Source organism: Urocitellus parryii, chromosome 2 (genome assembly GCF_045843805.1).
Source record: "Urocitellus parryii isolate mUroPar1 chromosome 2, mUroPar1.hap1, whole genome shotgun sequence".
Lineage (NCBI taxonomy): Eukaryota > Metazoa > Chordata > Mammalia > Rodentia > Sciuridae > Urocitellus > Urocitellus parryii.
Window position 1 is genome coordinate 81,058,570 of NC_135532.1, and position 14,382 is coordinate 81,072,951.

At 35.2% G+C, this 14,382-nt stretch overlaps 1 protein-coding gene across 3 annotated transcripts in view; it reads right to left on the bottom strand.

Moving 5' to 3' along the window:
• Positions 1-13,911, bottom strand: part of Micu2 (mitochondrial calcium uptake 2) — a 109,520-nt gene extending 95,609 nt beyond the window's left edge. Inside the window, exon 1 of one of the 3 annotated variants that reach the window (XM_026394916.2) lies at positions 13,666-13,911. In XM_026394916.2, coding sequence (XP_026250701.1) covers positions 13,666-13,875 — 210 coding nt within the window. In that variant the 5' untranslated portion in view covers positions 13,876-13,911. The remainder of the gene's footprint in view (positions 1-13,665) is intronic. The other 2 variants (XM_026394915.2, XM_026394917.2) reach the window with 2 other exon arrangements.
• Between the last annotated feature and the right edge of the window lie 471 nt (positions 13,912-14,382).

A 14,382-nucleotide genomic window follows, 5' to 3' on the forward strand; every position in this document is an offset into this window, starting at 1 on the left:
GCACTGCACACAAATACCCTAGCAGTATGCCCCAATAAGTACCTAAGTTTTACCTACTGTTTATGTTTTAACATCGTTTTTCCCCAAAATAATCACCACAAATATAGGCAGCTTGAAATAAAAGAAAGCAATGCCATATAACGTTTAGGGCTCTAACAGAAGATTAAAAGTTCCACCTTACTAATTAGAATTTTTAAATATTCACTGAAATGTAATAGAAAAAGAGAATTTCCTAAGTGAATACATTTTTGTTTTGACTGTTTAAACATGATGGTCAGCCTTCCTTGCTTTTATTTAAAAATTGTGACAATTTATTTTAGTCATAAAATGCAAAATATGAATTCAAAATAGGAATTTAAATAACATCAAAGAAAAAAAATCATCTTTGGTATTCTCTTAATATTTCAGAATTTTAATAATTTTAAAATTTAATGCCTCAATATATTACTTACATTAAATTCATAATACCAAGATTTCTGAAAAATAATGGGTTATATTAATACTTTACAGTAATATTTAAAAAAACAAAACAGGGCTGGGGGTTGTGACTCAGTGGTAGAGTGCTTACCTTACACATATAAGGCACTGGGTTTGAACCTCAGCACTACATAAAAATAAACAAATAAAATAAAGGTATTGTGTAGATGGCTACAACTAAAACTCTTATTTAAAAACAAACAAAAACAATAGGAGCTGGGGATATGGTTCAAGTGCTTGTTGGCATGTGTGAGGCTCCTGGTTTAATCCACAGCACTGTAAAACAAAACAACAACATCCCAACAAATATAAAAATCCCAGCTCACCCAAAAAAAGCCCAAACCAGCTGACTCACTACAAGAAAGCTATTAGAAGTTGTGGCAGTTGCACTACATTTATCATACTTGTTGCATCCAAGCTTTCATAACTCATGAAAGTTATCCCCTGTTCCCTAACTTTATGGGTCACTCTCCATTAGCAGTTATTACAGATTCCTCTGAAATGGCCAAATTTCCCTGATTCTACTGCCTTATTTTCCATAGCAATTCACAATTAGGTTTTGTTTTTAATAGAAGGAAAGTATGGAATGGGTCTACAGACAGCTTCTAGGATTAACTAACTATACCTTCTACTTTCATTCCCAATGAAATGGAAGAAGTATCCTTGCTGCTAAGAAATATCAAACCTTTCTACTTGTGGCCTTGACTCCATATATCTCCTTTCTCAAACAAAGCAACCTGTTATTATTCTCCCTTGTCTTGTAATAATTTGTCTTCTTTTGACATCATTTTATCAGCATTCAAATGTTCTTTTTTATCTGTTAACTTGAAATAAAAACAAAACATAACCTGTCCTTGGTCTCTTGCCTCTTGCCCATTTTTGCTTTAAAAACCCTTTACAGCAATACTTCTTAGAAAGAAATATCTCTACTCACTTCCTTTGCTTACTTCACAGTCTCTCCTCAAAATATTCAAATTAGATTTCTGCTGCCATCATTTTATGGGCCCCTGTCTTGTCAAGGTCACCAACAATTTCCCACTGCCATACCCAAAGCTCAATTTTTTCCTATCACCATCTGAGTGGCAGCAGATGTGAACACTCCTTCATTCAAGTTTTCCCATGACCATATGATGATATTACACACATCTAATGTTTTTTGGTTAGGCAAATATCACATTTTAAGAGATGAGACATTTGTTATATATGACTTTTTCTATATTTATTTCAAAGTTGCTACAATATACTCATTATGAAATAGAAGAAAACACTTTTATTCAAGAATCAGTTATGTTTCTGAGCAACTGGCTACTAGGAAGCATGCAAAGAGTGTGTTCCCCTTTTTGAACCTGCTGCTAAATTTAAAATCAAATTATGACTTGCTTCAAGAGTAATCAGAATATTACAGCATATATTCTAATTTTCTTTATGGCCTATATTTTTACTCTCATTTTCCCATCTTTTTTTCCATTTAAGAAGTGTAATCAGAAATTTTTCAAGACATTCTAAATTTTTCTAATACTAAGGTCAGCATAAATATACAAACATTCAAACATAGTAAAAGGGAAATGCCAGCGTTAGTAGTTAGTAGGGATGATATTTACTTTTGTCTTCCCAGTAGCTATTCTTCCAGGCATTTTTTCTCCTTTTTCCAATTATTTGTTTGACGTTTCAGAGACTATGATTTACTGTATCCTATTATTATATCTGTCATTTTGTGTTACCTAAGCCAAAATCCCTCTTCTTTCAGCTCAGCTAATAAAGCGTTGGCTGTACCCTCCCTTCCTAAATCCCCTTTGCCAAAGACAAGGGAAGGAGGGTACAGCATTTTCAAGGTGTAGCTTGCAGAAGTGTGGTTGCATGTAGAGATCAAATATTAAAATACATCGTGGTGGTAATGGATTGAAGCACTATGGGTAAAACTGCAATCCATGAGTCCAAACAGATATAAATGAATAAACAGTGCAGAAAAAAAGGCTCAAAGTATTTCTACAAGAATTCTTACTAATCAATGATTCTGAAATACTTATTAACTTTATAAGAAAGAAACTTGGCAGATACCATCTTATCATGTAATAATAGTAAATATCCCCAGTAGAAATTTACATGTGTGCCTCCTGATACGATGCATTTAAAAGAATACAGTAAAATACATAAATGACAAGAAAACATCACCTAATCCTAAATTGAGACATTCTACAAAGTAAATAGCCACTGTTCAGAGATAGGTGAAAATTCTTTAAAACTGTAAGCATGCATAAGATTTACAAATGGATTAAAGCATGGAGGAAAGGTACATTGGATTTGAACTGAATTTAGTCATTTTAAGCACAACTTTAGCTAAGCACTCCACTCATTCATTCATCCATTCACTCACTCATTTAACAATTATTTACTGAGTACCTCATATCAGGAAGTATTCTAAGTGTTATTAATAAAATAAAAAATAAAAAAGCCAAATAGTGATGTGTAAGAATTTTACAGTGGTAGTTGTAAGATATTCATAACTAAATGTGGGATTAAGGTAGATGGAATTTCAATGAGTCCTGGATCTTGACTTTCCTTTTTGACAGATTCAATGAAGCCAGACTTAGAACTGTATAGTTGGGAGACAACTGATTTTCTCTCAGTATGAAGACATTTAACTCAAATATGATAATATAAAATTCAGCATTTATAATTAATTTCTATAAAAGAATTAACTAAATAAACTATCACTAAAAATTAATCTAAACATGTCAATTAATGATGTGAGACAGTGGCTAGAAGATGATATCCTACTATATTTTTTTCCTTTATAAAAGCCTCAAATCCAAATGCTAGGCAGGTTATAAAAATAAGTAAAATATAAGAAGACTCAATAGACTTTTAAGTCAGTCTTGATAATCAGAAAGAGCTCAATACTATTTATTAATCCTCTAATTATGGTATTTTATCTACCATGATTTGACCATTATGAAAAAATAGCACTTTTTCTTGACTACTCTTGGCCACCTTCACTTTTCTTTCTCCTGGGCACTGGGGAATTCTCCTTTTGATCTAAGGGAGATGCTGTTCCTTTTTTGAGAGCTATGTCCATGCCCGTGATTTCCCTTCTCCTAAGGATGAAGATTTTGTTAAACAACGAATGTATATCAATAGAAGTAAAAAAAAAAAATTATAATTGAGTTCTCACATTCTCAGACAATGAGAACAAGGTCATGCCTGCCACTGGGCAGTATGTATTGAGATTTCAGATATGTTTAAAATGTTATGTGTTTGATAGAAATATCCTAAAATGAATGGAAATGTAAAACTGTGACACTCTAATGAAATCTACTTTTAAAACAATATTTAAGAGTTATTTGGTATTTTTATAAATAGTATTTAAACATTCAGCAAAATGCTATGGTTCAGAATATAAAAAATAGTTTTGAAAGGCTAGTAATGCTGGTAGAGACACTAGATATCCTTGTAAGAAAAAACACAAATGCTAATTAATGGCACAAATCAAAATACTAATAAAAGTTAAAGAGGATTAAGAAGGCTTCATGGAGATCAGATCCATGGATGTAATTAGGATGGTCAGAAGGAGATGATGACTCTTTTCAGAGAGAGCTGATAAGCAGTAATTGAGAACAGAAACCAAAAGTCAGCATGGATGTCAGTCTTAAAAGTAAGAAAAATGAAATTGTTCTGAGATGAAAACATTAGAACGTTTCTAAGAGTTATGACTGTTGCTGTAATACAAGGTTCTAATAAGTAATCTAATATTGCTACAGTCTGCCTCAAACCTATTAAAATGTTTAATAAAAGGTGAGGCGCTTTAAGTCTACTAAAAATAATTATAATAAGAGATTGGATTAAAGGGCAAAAAATCTCAACTTAGAATATTTACATAGATTCACTTTAAAAATATTTTTCTTCTTTCTTCTTATTTAAATAAAAGCGAGCAAAATTAAAACATTAAAAAACACGCAAACATAAAATGCCAACAAAGATTACATGCCAAACATTAAAATTAAACTTGATAACTAAAGTGGAATTGCAATTACATAAAAAATAATTTTATTTACTTCGGAAAAAAACACAATACCTCAATTTACAAAGTAACCTCTTAGGATATCAAAAGTGATTCTCTCACAACAAGCCACATTTTCATAAAGTATGAAAGTGTAAGTTTTGCGAAGTATTGTTTTAAAGCATGTTTTCTGAAATGCTTTCTGGTCATAAAAGAATCAGTCACTTACTAAATTTTCTCACTAAGTTTTACTGAAAATTGAGACAGTGGCTAGAAGATGATATTCTACTATATTTTATTGTAATACCTGATGTGTACTGAACTTTAGGGCAAAGATCACTAGTTTATAATCTAATATTATTTAAGTTTTATTAGCATTTTCTATATGTAAAACATATAAAAATGGGATTTCTTAAAGGTTGACTATTCAATTTTGTTCTAGATTTTAAGAAAATTCTTTGATAGAATAGACCTGGAAACCACAGCTGACCCTATGAGTTTTTTAGATCTGCCATAAAAAAAACAAAACAAAAACACAAACTGAATGGTTTATCAACAGAAATTTAGCATCTCACATTTCTGTAGGCTACAGGTCTAACATTAAGGTATCCCCATAAACATGTTTCCTCCGAAGGGCCTAAGAAAGGGCTGAAGACTCTTTGACTCTGACTTAGACCACTCTCCTAGCTTCTGATAGTTCTTGGCTTGTGGTAGCACAATTTCAATCTTTACAGGGTGTTTTCCTTGTGTATGCATGTTTATGCCTAAACTGCCCTTTTAAGGACACCAGGCATAATTAATCAGGGGCCCAATATATTCCAGTATAACTTCAACTTAACTAAAGCATTTGCAATGATCTTATTTCCAAATAAGTCTCATTCTGAGGTAATAAGGGTTAAGATTTCAACATAAAAATTCTGGGGGAACACAAATTCATGACAGTTTACTCTCTGCTGTGCTCCAAATTCATGTCTTTCTCACATGCAAAATACATTCATCCCATTCCAATATCCCCCAAAGTCTTAATTATTCTAGCATCTGAAGTTCAAAACCTTAGCTACTTATAATCAACTGAGTCTCAAATCTCATAATCTACATCATCCAAATTAGCTATAGAGAAAATTCTATTCCTTTTTGTCAACTTGTGAAACCAAAGAGCAGGTTCTATGCTTTCAAAATACAATGGCAAAACACATTGGAAAGATATTCCCATCTCAAAAGGAGACACTTGAAAGGAAAAAAGGGAGTCACAAGGTTCACACAAGTCTGAAATCTAGAAGGGCAAATTTCATTATTTTAAGGCTTGATAACAAACAACCCTTGTGGCTCTATATTTCCTTGAGGGTTCATCAGGGTGGTGGCCTGCCCTCAGTCATTCTTCCTTTTTCTTTCTATAGAATTTCTGAAGTTGCTCTCTTTCATATTTCATCTCTTCTGTGTCCCTTTAGTTATATCTGGCAGCATTTCTGCTGAGCTGGTTGAATCTCTGCAGAAAAAAGCTGTCCAAACACATCTATATGTGTAGGTCACACTTTTCTCATTTTTAAATAATTTGTACAGGTCAATAATTTTCCAAATATTCAAGTTGTTACCTTTTTTGTGTAACAATTCTTTAATCTCTCTCTGCTCACATTTTACTACATTAAGCAAGGATAAAAATGGGCAGAAATTTCCTCTGCTAAATATCTAATTCAATCACTTACAAGTTACATTTTTTACACAACAGGAAATAATGCAAGTAGGTTGTTGACTACTTTATAACAAGGACTGTCTTTCCCCCAGTTTCCAATAATTATTCCTCATTTCCATCTGAGATCTCACCAGAAACCCCTAATAATAGTCTGTTACAGCAGCATACTACTTCCTAGTACCAAAATCTGTTTTAGTTAAGGTTCTCCAGAGAAACAGAACCCTTAGGATAGATAGATACGTATAGTCTTGCCCTCCCCCGCCCAGGGGAAAAAAAAAAACCCAAGAGGAGACATATGGTGGAGCAGGGAGGGGGGGATAAAGGAAAGAGATATTTAAGGAATTGGCTCATATGATTGTGGAGATAGGCAAATTTGAAATTTGTGAGGTAGGCTGGCAGGCTAAAACTTGAGTAAGAAATGGTGTTACAGTATCGAATCTAAAATCTGCAGTGCAGGCAGGGAAGGCTGAGAATCCAGTCAGGGTTTCTATGTTGCAGTTTTGGAGGTCAAATTCATTTTTCCTCAGGAAACCCCAGTCTTTGCTCATAAAGCCTTCTAATAATTGGATGAGACCCACCTACATATGGAGGGCAATCTGCTTTGATCAAAGTCTACTGATTAAATGCTAATCAAACTAAAAAGTATTCTTACAGTTATTAAATTTAAACTGGTGATTGATCATTCAATCAGACACCATAGCCTGGCCATGCTGACACTTAACATTAGCTATCACATTGAACTTACCGGCTTTCCTGTCATCAATAAAGATATGTCTCATAACCATAAAAATTCATAATTTCATCGATGTTGCTATAGTTTGGATAGCCCTTTCTTAAATTTTTTTATTTTAAGTCAGGGTCTCACTAAGTTGCTGAGGCTGGCTTTGAACTTGCGATCCTCCTATCTCAGCCTCCCAAGTTTCTGGGATTACAGATGCATGCCACCACACCCAGCAAAAGTTCCTTTTATTGGGCAGTAAAAGAATTATTTGATAGCTGCAGAAATACAAAGGACAAATTGGATCATATCAAGTGCCCACCTATCTTTAGTTCTTCGTATAATGCAAATATGAGAAAAGCTTACTTTGTTCCCTTTATTGTATGTAAGTAGTCAAGTAGGGATTTCCCTGTCCCACAAGGTGAAACTCTCTTGGACTACACCAATTATCAGTGTATTAACTCTCAGCCCCTAATCCACCCTTCTTTCCTCTGCCTTTCCAATCTTGCCTCTCTTTCCTGTCTCCACTCTTACAATTCACTTCCTCACCTTTAAAGCCTGAGTCAGCCACATTCAGATTCTAATGTGGCTCACTCTTTACCTAAAATACTTTTCATAGTAAATCAAAATCCTTCTCTCCCTAAGAGAATTTATAGTGAATTGCTAAGGCACAGACCTTGTTATATTTATATCTTCAGTTGGTGTAAGCAATATTATACAAAGTATGTACCATGAATTTAACTACAACATGAAAATACAGTATTTATTAGTGCAGTTGGTTTTTGCCATATGTTGGAACTATTCTCCAAATTTAAAAATAAATCAGTCAGAGGTTTACCAGTTGAAGCATCTCAATAATTGGAGTAAAAATGCAATTGATTTTATTAATGCTCTAAAACTGATATTTAGTATTTTTAATGATAGTCAAGGGCAAGGCTTGCTATATAAAGATACATGTAAATGTTAATAATATTAATTAAAAATTCAGTCTCACCAGGAGTTAATATGTGAAATATGCCCATCTTTTTTTTTGGTACTGGGAATTGAACTTAGGGGCACTTGACCACTGAGCCATATCCCCAGCTATTTTGTATTTTATTTAGAGACAGGGTGTCACTGAGTTGCTTAGGACCTTGCTTTTGCTGAGGCTGGCTTTGATCCTCTTGCCTCAGCCTCCTGAGCCACTGGGTTTACAGGCATGCGCCATGGCACCCAGTGAAATAGACCCATCTTTAAACTTTTGAGACAACAGTAATAACTACTATTAAAATTAAGATTTCATTAACTCATTTAGTAAATATTTACTATACCTTCTATGTAGCAAATACATAGTAGTCCTTTGGAATATAGCAGAAAAGGGCATGGTCTCTCTCTCTCTTTTTTTTTTTTTTTTTTTTTACTGGGCATGGTGTGTCTAGTTCCAAGTGTCTAACTGAGTATATTTAAGACAGTTAATAGCTTAGCTGATTTTAAATGATCTTATATACTGATTATTTAGTAGTTCCATAAATGCCAAACAAACTGAAGATAGACAAGGTCATTCTGTTAAATAATAAGTTCAGTTCATTTATTTTGCTAAACATTTATTATGTGCCATTATGTGACGGCAAATGTTCCAGACACCAAAATACTGGCATGAAAAAGACAGTCGAGAGTTCATTCTGGGGAAGACAAAATAGAAGAGTAGAAAAAATAACTCCAAAGAATAGTAAGGGGGAGGGAAGGGAGGAAAGAAGGAAAGAAGGAAAGAAGGAACTAACGAACCAACCAATCAACCAATGAGCCCAACTAAATAACAACAAAAAATGTTAAGGAGTTATACATACAAGTGTAAATAAACCTATCAAAGAGAATTGAATACAAATGAATTTATATAATAAGGAATTTGGACTTATTAAGAACATGGAATACAGCATTATACACCAAGATATGCAAAATATTTTTACCTTTTTAATAGCAGTCAACAAATTTTCTGTAGAAAAGCAAATAAACAAAAACTTCTCATGAAATCATGAAGTTACAGTATTCAATAGTACATATTAACTAATGCCCAAAATGCAAGAATTTGGGGAATAAATGAAATTAACAAGTGAATAAGAACAAATAAAATATTATCACTGCTGTCAACTATAAACTACATCAACTGTGAACTATATTATACTTTACTTTGGCCTTATTTTCTTCTTTTCTCCCCCATCCCCCCAGTTTTGGGCCCTATTATTACAATGATTTATATGTAACACAAATGGTTCAGAAAAACTGTATTTTTACTCTGACCTTAAATGCTGTTGAAGGTTTATTTAATGACAAGGAGCTTTGCTTGTTTTCATTAGTTTTGGTTTACTAACGTATTTTTTCTAGCTTGCAACAACAAAATACAATGATAGCCATAACAACTTTGTTGTAACTTTCTATTGTAATCCCTCCCCTACTGAAATAATTTTTTTTTATTTTTTAATATAACATAGTTTGTTAAGAATGATGCTACCTTTTCATAGCAGAATGGATTAAATGATACTTTCTTTGTCTCAACCCTTCTGCCATTTTTATTTGATTTTACTAAGCATGAATCACATATGACAATACTGTAATGACAGTATATTAAAATCTTAAAATAATTTTCAAACATTATTACATGTTTTAGAGGAAGTTTACACAGAGTAATTGAAATGTTGATGAGCTCTAAAGTAAGTTCCAATAAGGATTTTTTTTTATAGGAGGCAGTTTGTTGCCCACTATATATTTCTGAAACAATACATTTTGTATAAGACTTCTGTAACTCAGACTCCTTACAAATCTATCTTTTTGAATTCATCTACTCATCTTCCATCAACTTTCCTGAATTATTCCAATAGCTCTGTAACTCCAGTTCTTAATTCATTCCTGAGGTTGGCTTTGAACTCAGGATCCTCCTGCCTCAGTCTCCCAAGCTGCTGGGATCAAAGGTGTGCACCACTGTGCCTGGCACTGTACTTCATGCATTAAATAACATGGTATGGTGGCAGTTTTAATAAGTAATTTAGAAGTGATACTTTGAGATATCTGTAACTATGATAGGAAGATATCTGACACTTCTATTGATGACAAAGTTGATCACTATAATACTATGGTAGTTTGTTGCCTACATCCATTATTAAAGAAAACTTTAAATTATAGGTGAATGAAAACAAAAATGCAACTTTTTTTTTAAGCTCCTAGATCCCTTGCATTCTATGCCTGGATCTGGGGTGGAGATGGTAGTGGTGGGGCTCCATCAGGCTTTAAAACTACTGAAATAGTTCCCTACTGTCCTAAAGGTAAAATTCCTGTCACATGGCGATTCCCAGTTACTACTCATATCCATCTTTTGCAGCTCACTTCCTGCTGAGTTAGTTTTTCTTTCAGACCTCTGGAAAGCTATCCCCTGTGCTAGCAACACTCTTTCTCTTTTCTTCCTGGCAAATTCCCAATCATCCTTCAGGTGACCATTTACATATCATTCCTTTAGGACATCAAGACTTTTTAGGTGCTTTCCTAGTACATACCCATAGCATCCAGCACTTATACATACCACAGCATTTATGACACTGTATTAAAACCACCCTCTCCCAAAGAACTAAACAGACAATTCTCAAAAGAAGAAATAAAAATGGCCAACAAATATATGAAAAAAATGTTCAACATCTCTAGCAATTAGAGAAATGCAAATTAAAACTATACTAAGATTTTATCTCACTCCAGCCAGAATGGTATTTATCAATACAAGTAATAATAAATGTTGGTGAGGATGTGGGGAAAGGGTACATTCAGACATGGTTGATGGGACTGCAAACTGGTGCAAATACTTTGGAAAGTAGTATGGATATTCCTCAAAAAATTAGGAATGAAATCACCATTTGATCTAGTTATTCCACTCCTCAATATATATCCAAAGAAGTTAAAATCAGCATACTACAGTTATACAGCCATATCAATGTTTATAGTACCATAATTTACAATAGCTAAGCTATGGAACCAACCTAAGTGCCCTTCAACAGATGAATGGATAAAGAAAATGTGATATGTGTTGCCATTTACTGGCAAATGTTATAAAGTAATTTCTCTTATGGCTGAGTATACTCCGTTATGTGTGTGTATATACATGGAAGCTAACATTATCAGAGACACATGTGGGGGGGGGGAAAGAAAGAAAAAGTACAGTGGAGTAGGCAAGGGAATGAAAGGATAGGAAAAGGAAAGACAGCGAAATGAATCTGACATAACTTTCCTATGCACATATATGAATACACCACAGTGAATTTCACCGTTGTGTACATCCACAAGCCTGGGATCATAATTAGAATATATTCCATCCTTGTATAATTATATTAAAATGGATTATACTATCATGTATAACAAGAACCAATTAAAATAAATAAATAAAACTGTCCTCTCCCATTAACTGAAAACACATAAGCTGTCTAATTCCTACTTCTTTCATATAGCCTGGCACATAGTAAGATTTCAATAATTGTGGAAAGAAGAAAGAAAGGAAATTCCAACTTATTTACTTTTTCTGACCTGGAATTATACCCTTAATTTCTATTTGACCATCACAAGTGCAAGCTGCTAGTTGCATGGGAATCAAAAAAGTGTAGTACTCTATTTCTATATATTCACAATTTATACTGGAAAAATTATTTAGTATGATGATTGAAAGTTAAGAACATTATCACTATTATTACAGATCCCTAGGTGATAATAAGTAAAATAACAATCAATAATAATACTGATAAATAAAATTGTATCAAGAAATGAAAGATTATTAATCAAAACCAAAAATATCTATCTCAACTATGCACATATGCTCCCAAAGTTGTGGTGGTGAAGGATTAAGAGGACTCTCCCTTAGGGATATCTATCAAAATCAGTGAGGTAGACAGAGTTTTCAAGTTATAGATATACTGAATATCACATTATTCAGTCACTGTTGTTGAGAGGAAATGTCTACTGTGGCAATCAAAGGATGAGAGCCACTGTTTTAAACTGATCCAATAAGCACATTAAGTAACTGTTCTTGAGGCTGAGTTGTGGCTCAGTGGTAGAGTGCTTGTCTGGCATGTGTGAGGCATTGGGTTTGATTCTCAGCACCACACATAAATAAAAAAGTAAACAGAATAAAAGGTCCCCAACAACTAAAAAAATATATTTTTTAAAAAGGTAAATGTTCTGCCACAAGACTTTACAAGACAATTGATAAAAGTGGTTTCTGTATCACTTTAGCTAAGCTGAAAGTCACAAAGTTGCAGGGGTGAGAGAGAGAGAAAGAGAAAGAATACAAAGTACTGTGGATGATGGTATGAACTTTTAGGGTCAAGTCAGGAATTTAAAACAAAAATAGGCTAGAAGTGTGTCAGAAAACAATACAAGACAAGATAAATGGAGAGAAATCACTGTACAACTGCTAAAAGGGGGGGGGAGGAGAATTCAACTCATCTTCTGGGGACAGTCTGAATCACTTTGGTTGGAAGGTATCCAAGTAGTAACAGGTCAGAATATGACTATAGAGGTTCTGAGCAATCAAGTTTAGAAATGTTGAAGGCTGGGGATGTAGCTCAGAGGGAGACACTTGCCTACCAGGCATGAGGCCCTGGGTTCAATGTTCAGCACTAGAAAAAAATGCAGATTTTATTCTAGGCAAAATGGGGCACTAATGGTTTGAAGAAGGGTACATTGTAGGATTAAACTGTGGGGAAGATTAATCCAAGGGTTCTAAATAGGGTGAATTAAGAGATTGAGAAGGGAAGCAGAGAAACCAAGGATGAATCATAAACAGAACTGCTTGACACAAGATTAGCTGACAAGAAATCTATGATAAACTACAAGACGGATTCTTCAACCTTCAATGTGCTGCTGAGGGTCGAACTCAGGGCCTCACAAATGCTAGGCAAGTGGTCTACCACTGAGCCACAACCCTAGCCCCGCTATTTGGTATGTTAAATATATTATCAGCCAATAATTAATTCTATTTTACAAGTTCTGCTTTCCTCTTTTTGTTATATTTGTTCCTTAAGATTTTCATTACAAAGGCACAATGTAAACATAACAAAAATAAAACAGTACTTTTAATTTCCAAAAATTTCACATATATACACTTACACTTTATACGGTATCAGCAAAATAGTAGTGTTTCAAATGTTTTACATGGCAATATCATTTACCTTCAAGTAGGGAACTTGATCTTTACCTTTAACAGATGGAGGTCTTTTCTGCTTAATATTCACGGTCCACTAAAACATTAAGTTTTATAAAAATGTAATAGGATTTCTTAAGAGTTGATAATGAAATCTGGAAATTGTTAACCAGCTAATCTTTAGGGTTAATATTTGAAAAAAGTCATCTACTAAGACAACTTCATGCTATACAAAAGAGCGATCCTAAAATTTTTAGTTATAAAGTTATAAGCTATGTTCGGGTGGGGTATATGACATGCACACCACCTGCAAATTCGAATGTCATTTCACTGACCAGGGAGGGAGTGAGGGGCGAGATGTACCCAGAAATCCTGCTATAAGAGCCTTGGACTTAAGACACGCCCACACTTCTATCCACCAAATTCACGGGTTTGAAGGTGATGGGTTTGAAGTCGGTTGCCTTCACCTTCCCTGGAATCCTCCCTTGCGTGGCTGTGTATGGCTTGCCACCGGCCTCGAATGTTCTCTGGGGCCACGGCCAGAAAGAAGCAAGTCCCACCTATCGAGAGACCCCGCGGGGATGTCAGAGGGAAGAGCCTGGGTAGCCTAGCTGAAAAGGCCCGTCGCATACCTGTGCTAAGGCGGGGGGGCTGCTGTCGCGAGCCGCGACATTCAGGCGGCCGTGATGCCAGGCCGCTCCTGCCCCTGCCAGGGTCACGCCGGCGACTGCTGCTGCCAAGGGGCCAGGGCTTGGCACGGCTCGGCGGCTGGCAGCGAGTCCCCTCCGCAATCTTTCGCCCCAGGCCGCTAGCCGAGCGCTTCTGCCCGCAGCCGCCGCCATCTTTGCGGAAGCACTAGAGCGCCGCGCACCGCACCACACCCCACCTCTGATGACCTGCGAAGTCTCGCGTTGCTTAGCTATCGCGAGATGTAGGCGGCCTCAGCCTCGTCTCGGGGTTCTGATCCTTGGGTGCACCTAGGGAAGCAACGCTGGGAGCAGCGAGAGGCTATCCTGGGTACAGGGGCCGCATTCTTTGGCTCAAAATGTCAAAACAGTTCTAACAGGCTTTCCTAATCCAAGCAAAACAAGGTAATACCATCATTGTGTAGATTAGACAATCTGGCTAAGAGAAAATGGATCAAGGACTAAGGGTTGATAATTACAGTGATTCAAGGAACTTCCATTAAGTAGTCAGTCTGATGTAGAGTGTGACCTTTTTTGTTTGTTTGCAAAACTTGAAGATGGCGGTGATTAAATGGCCATAGACTTGGCACCTTTGACCTATTTAAAGGACAGCTAGTCATCTTTTGGATCCAGGAGAATGCTGTGTTTGCTGGGCACTGTGGA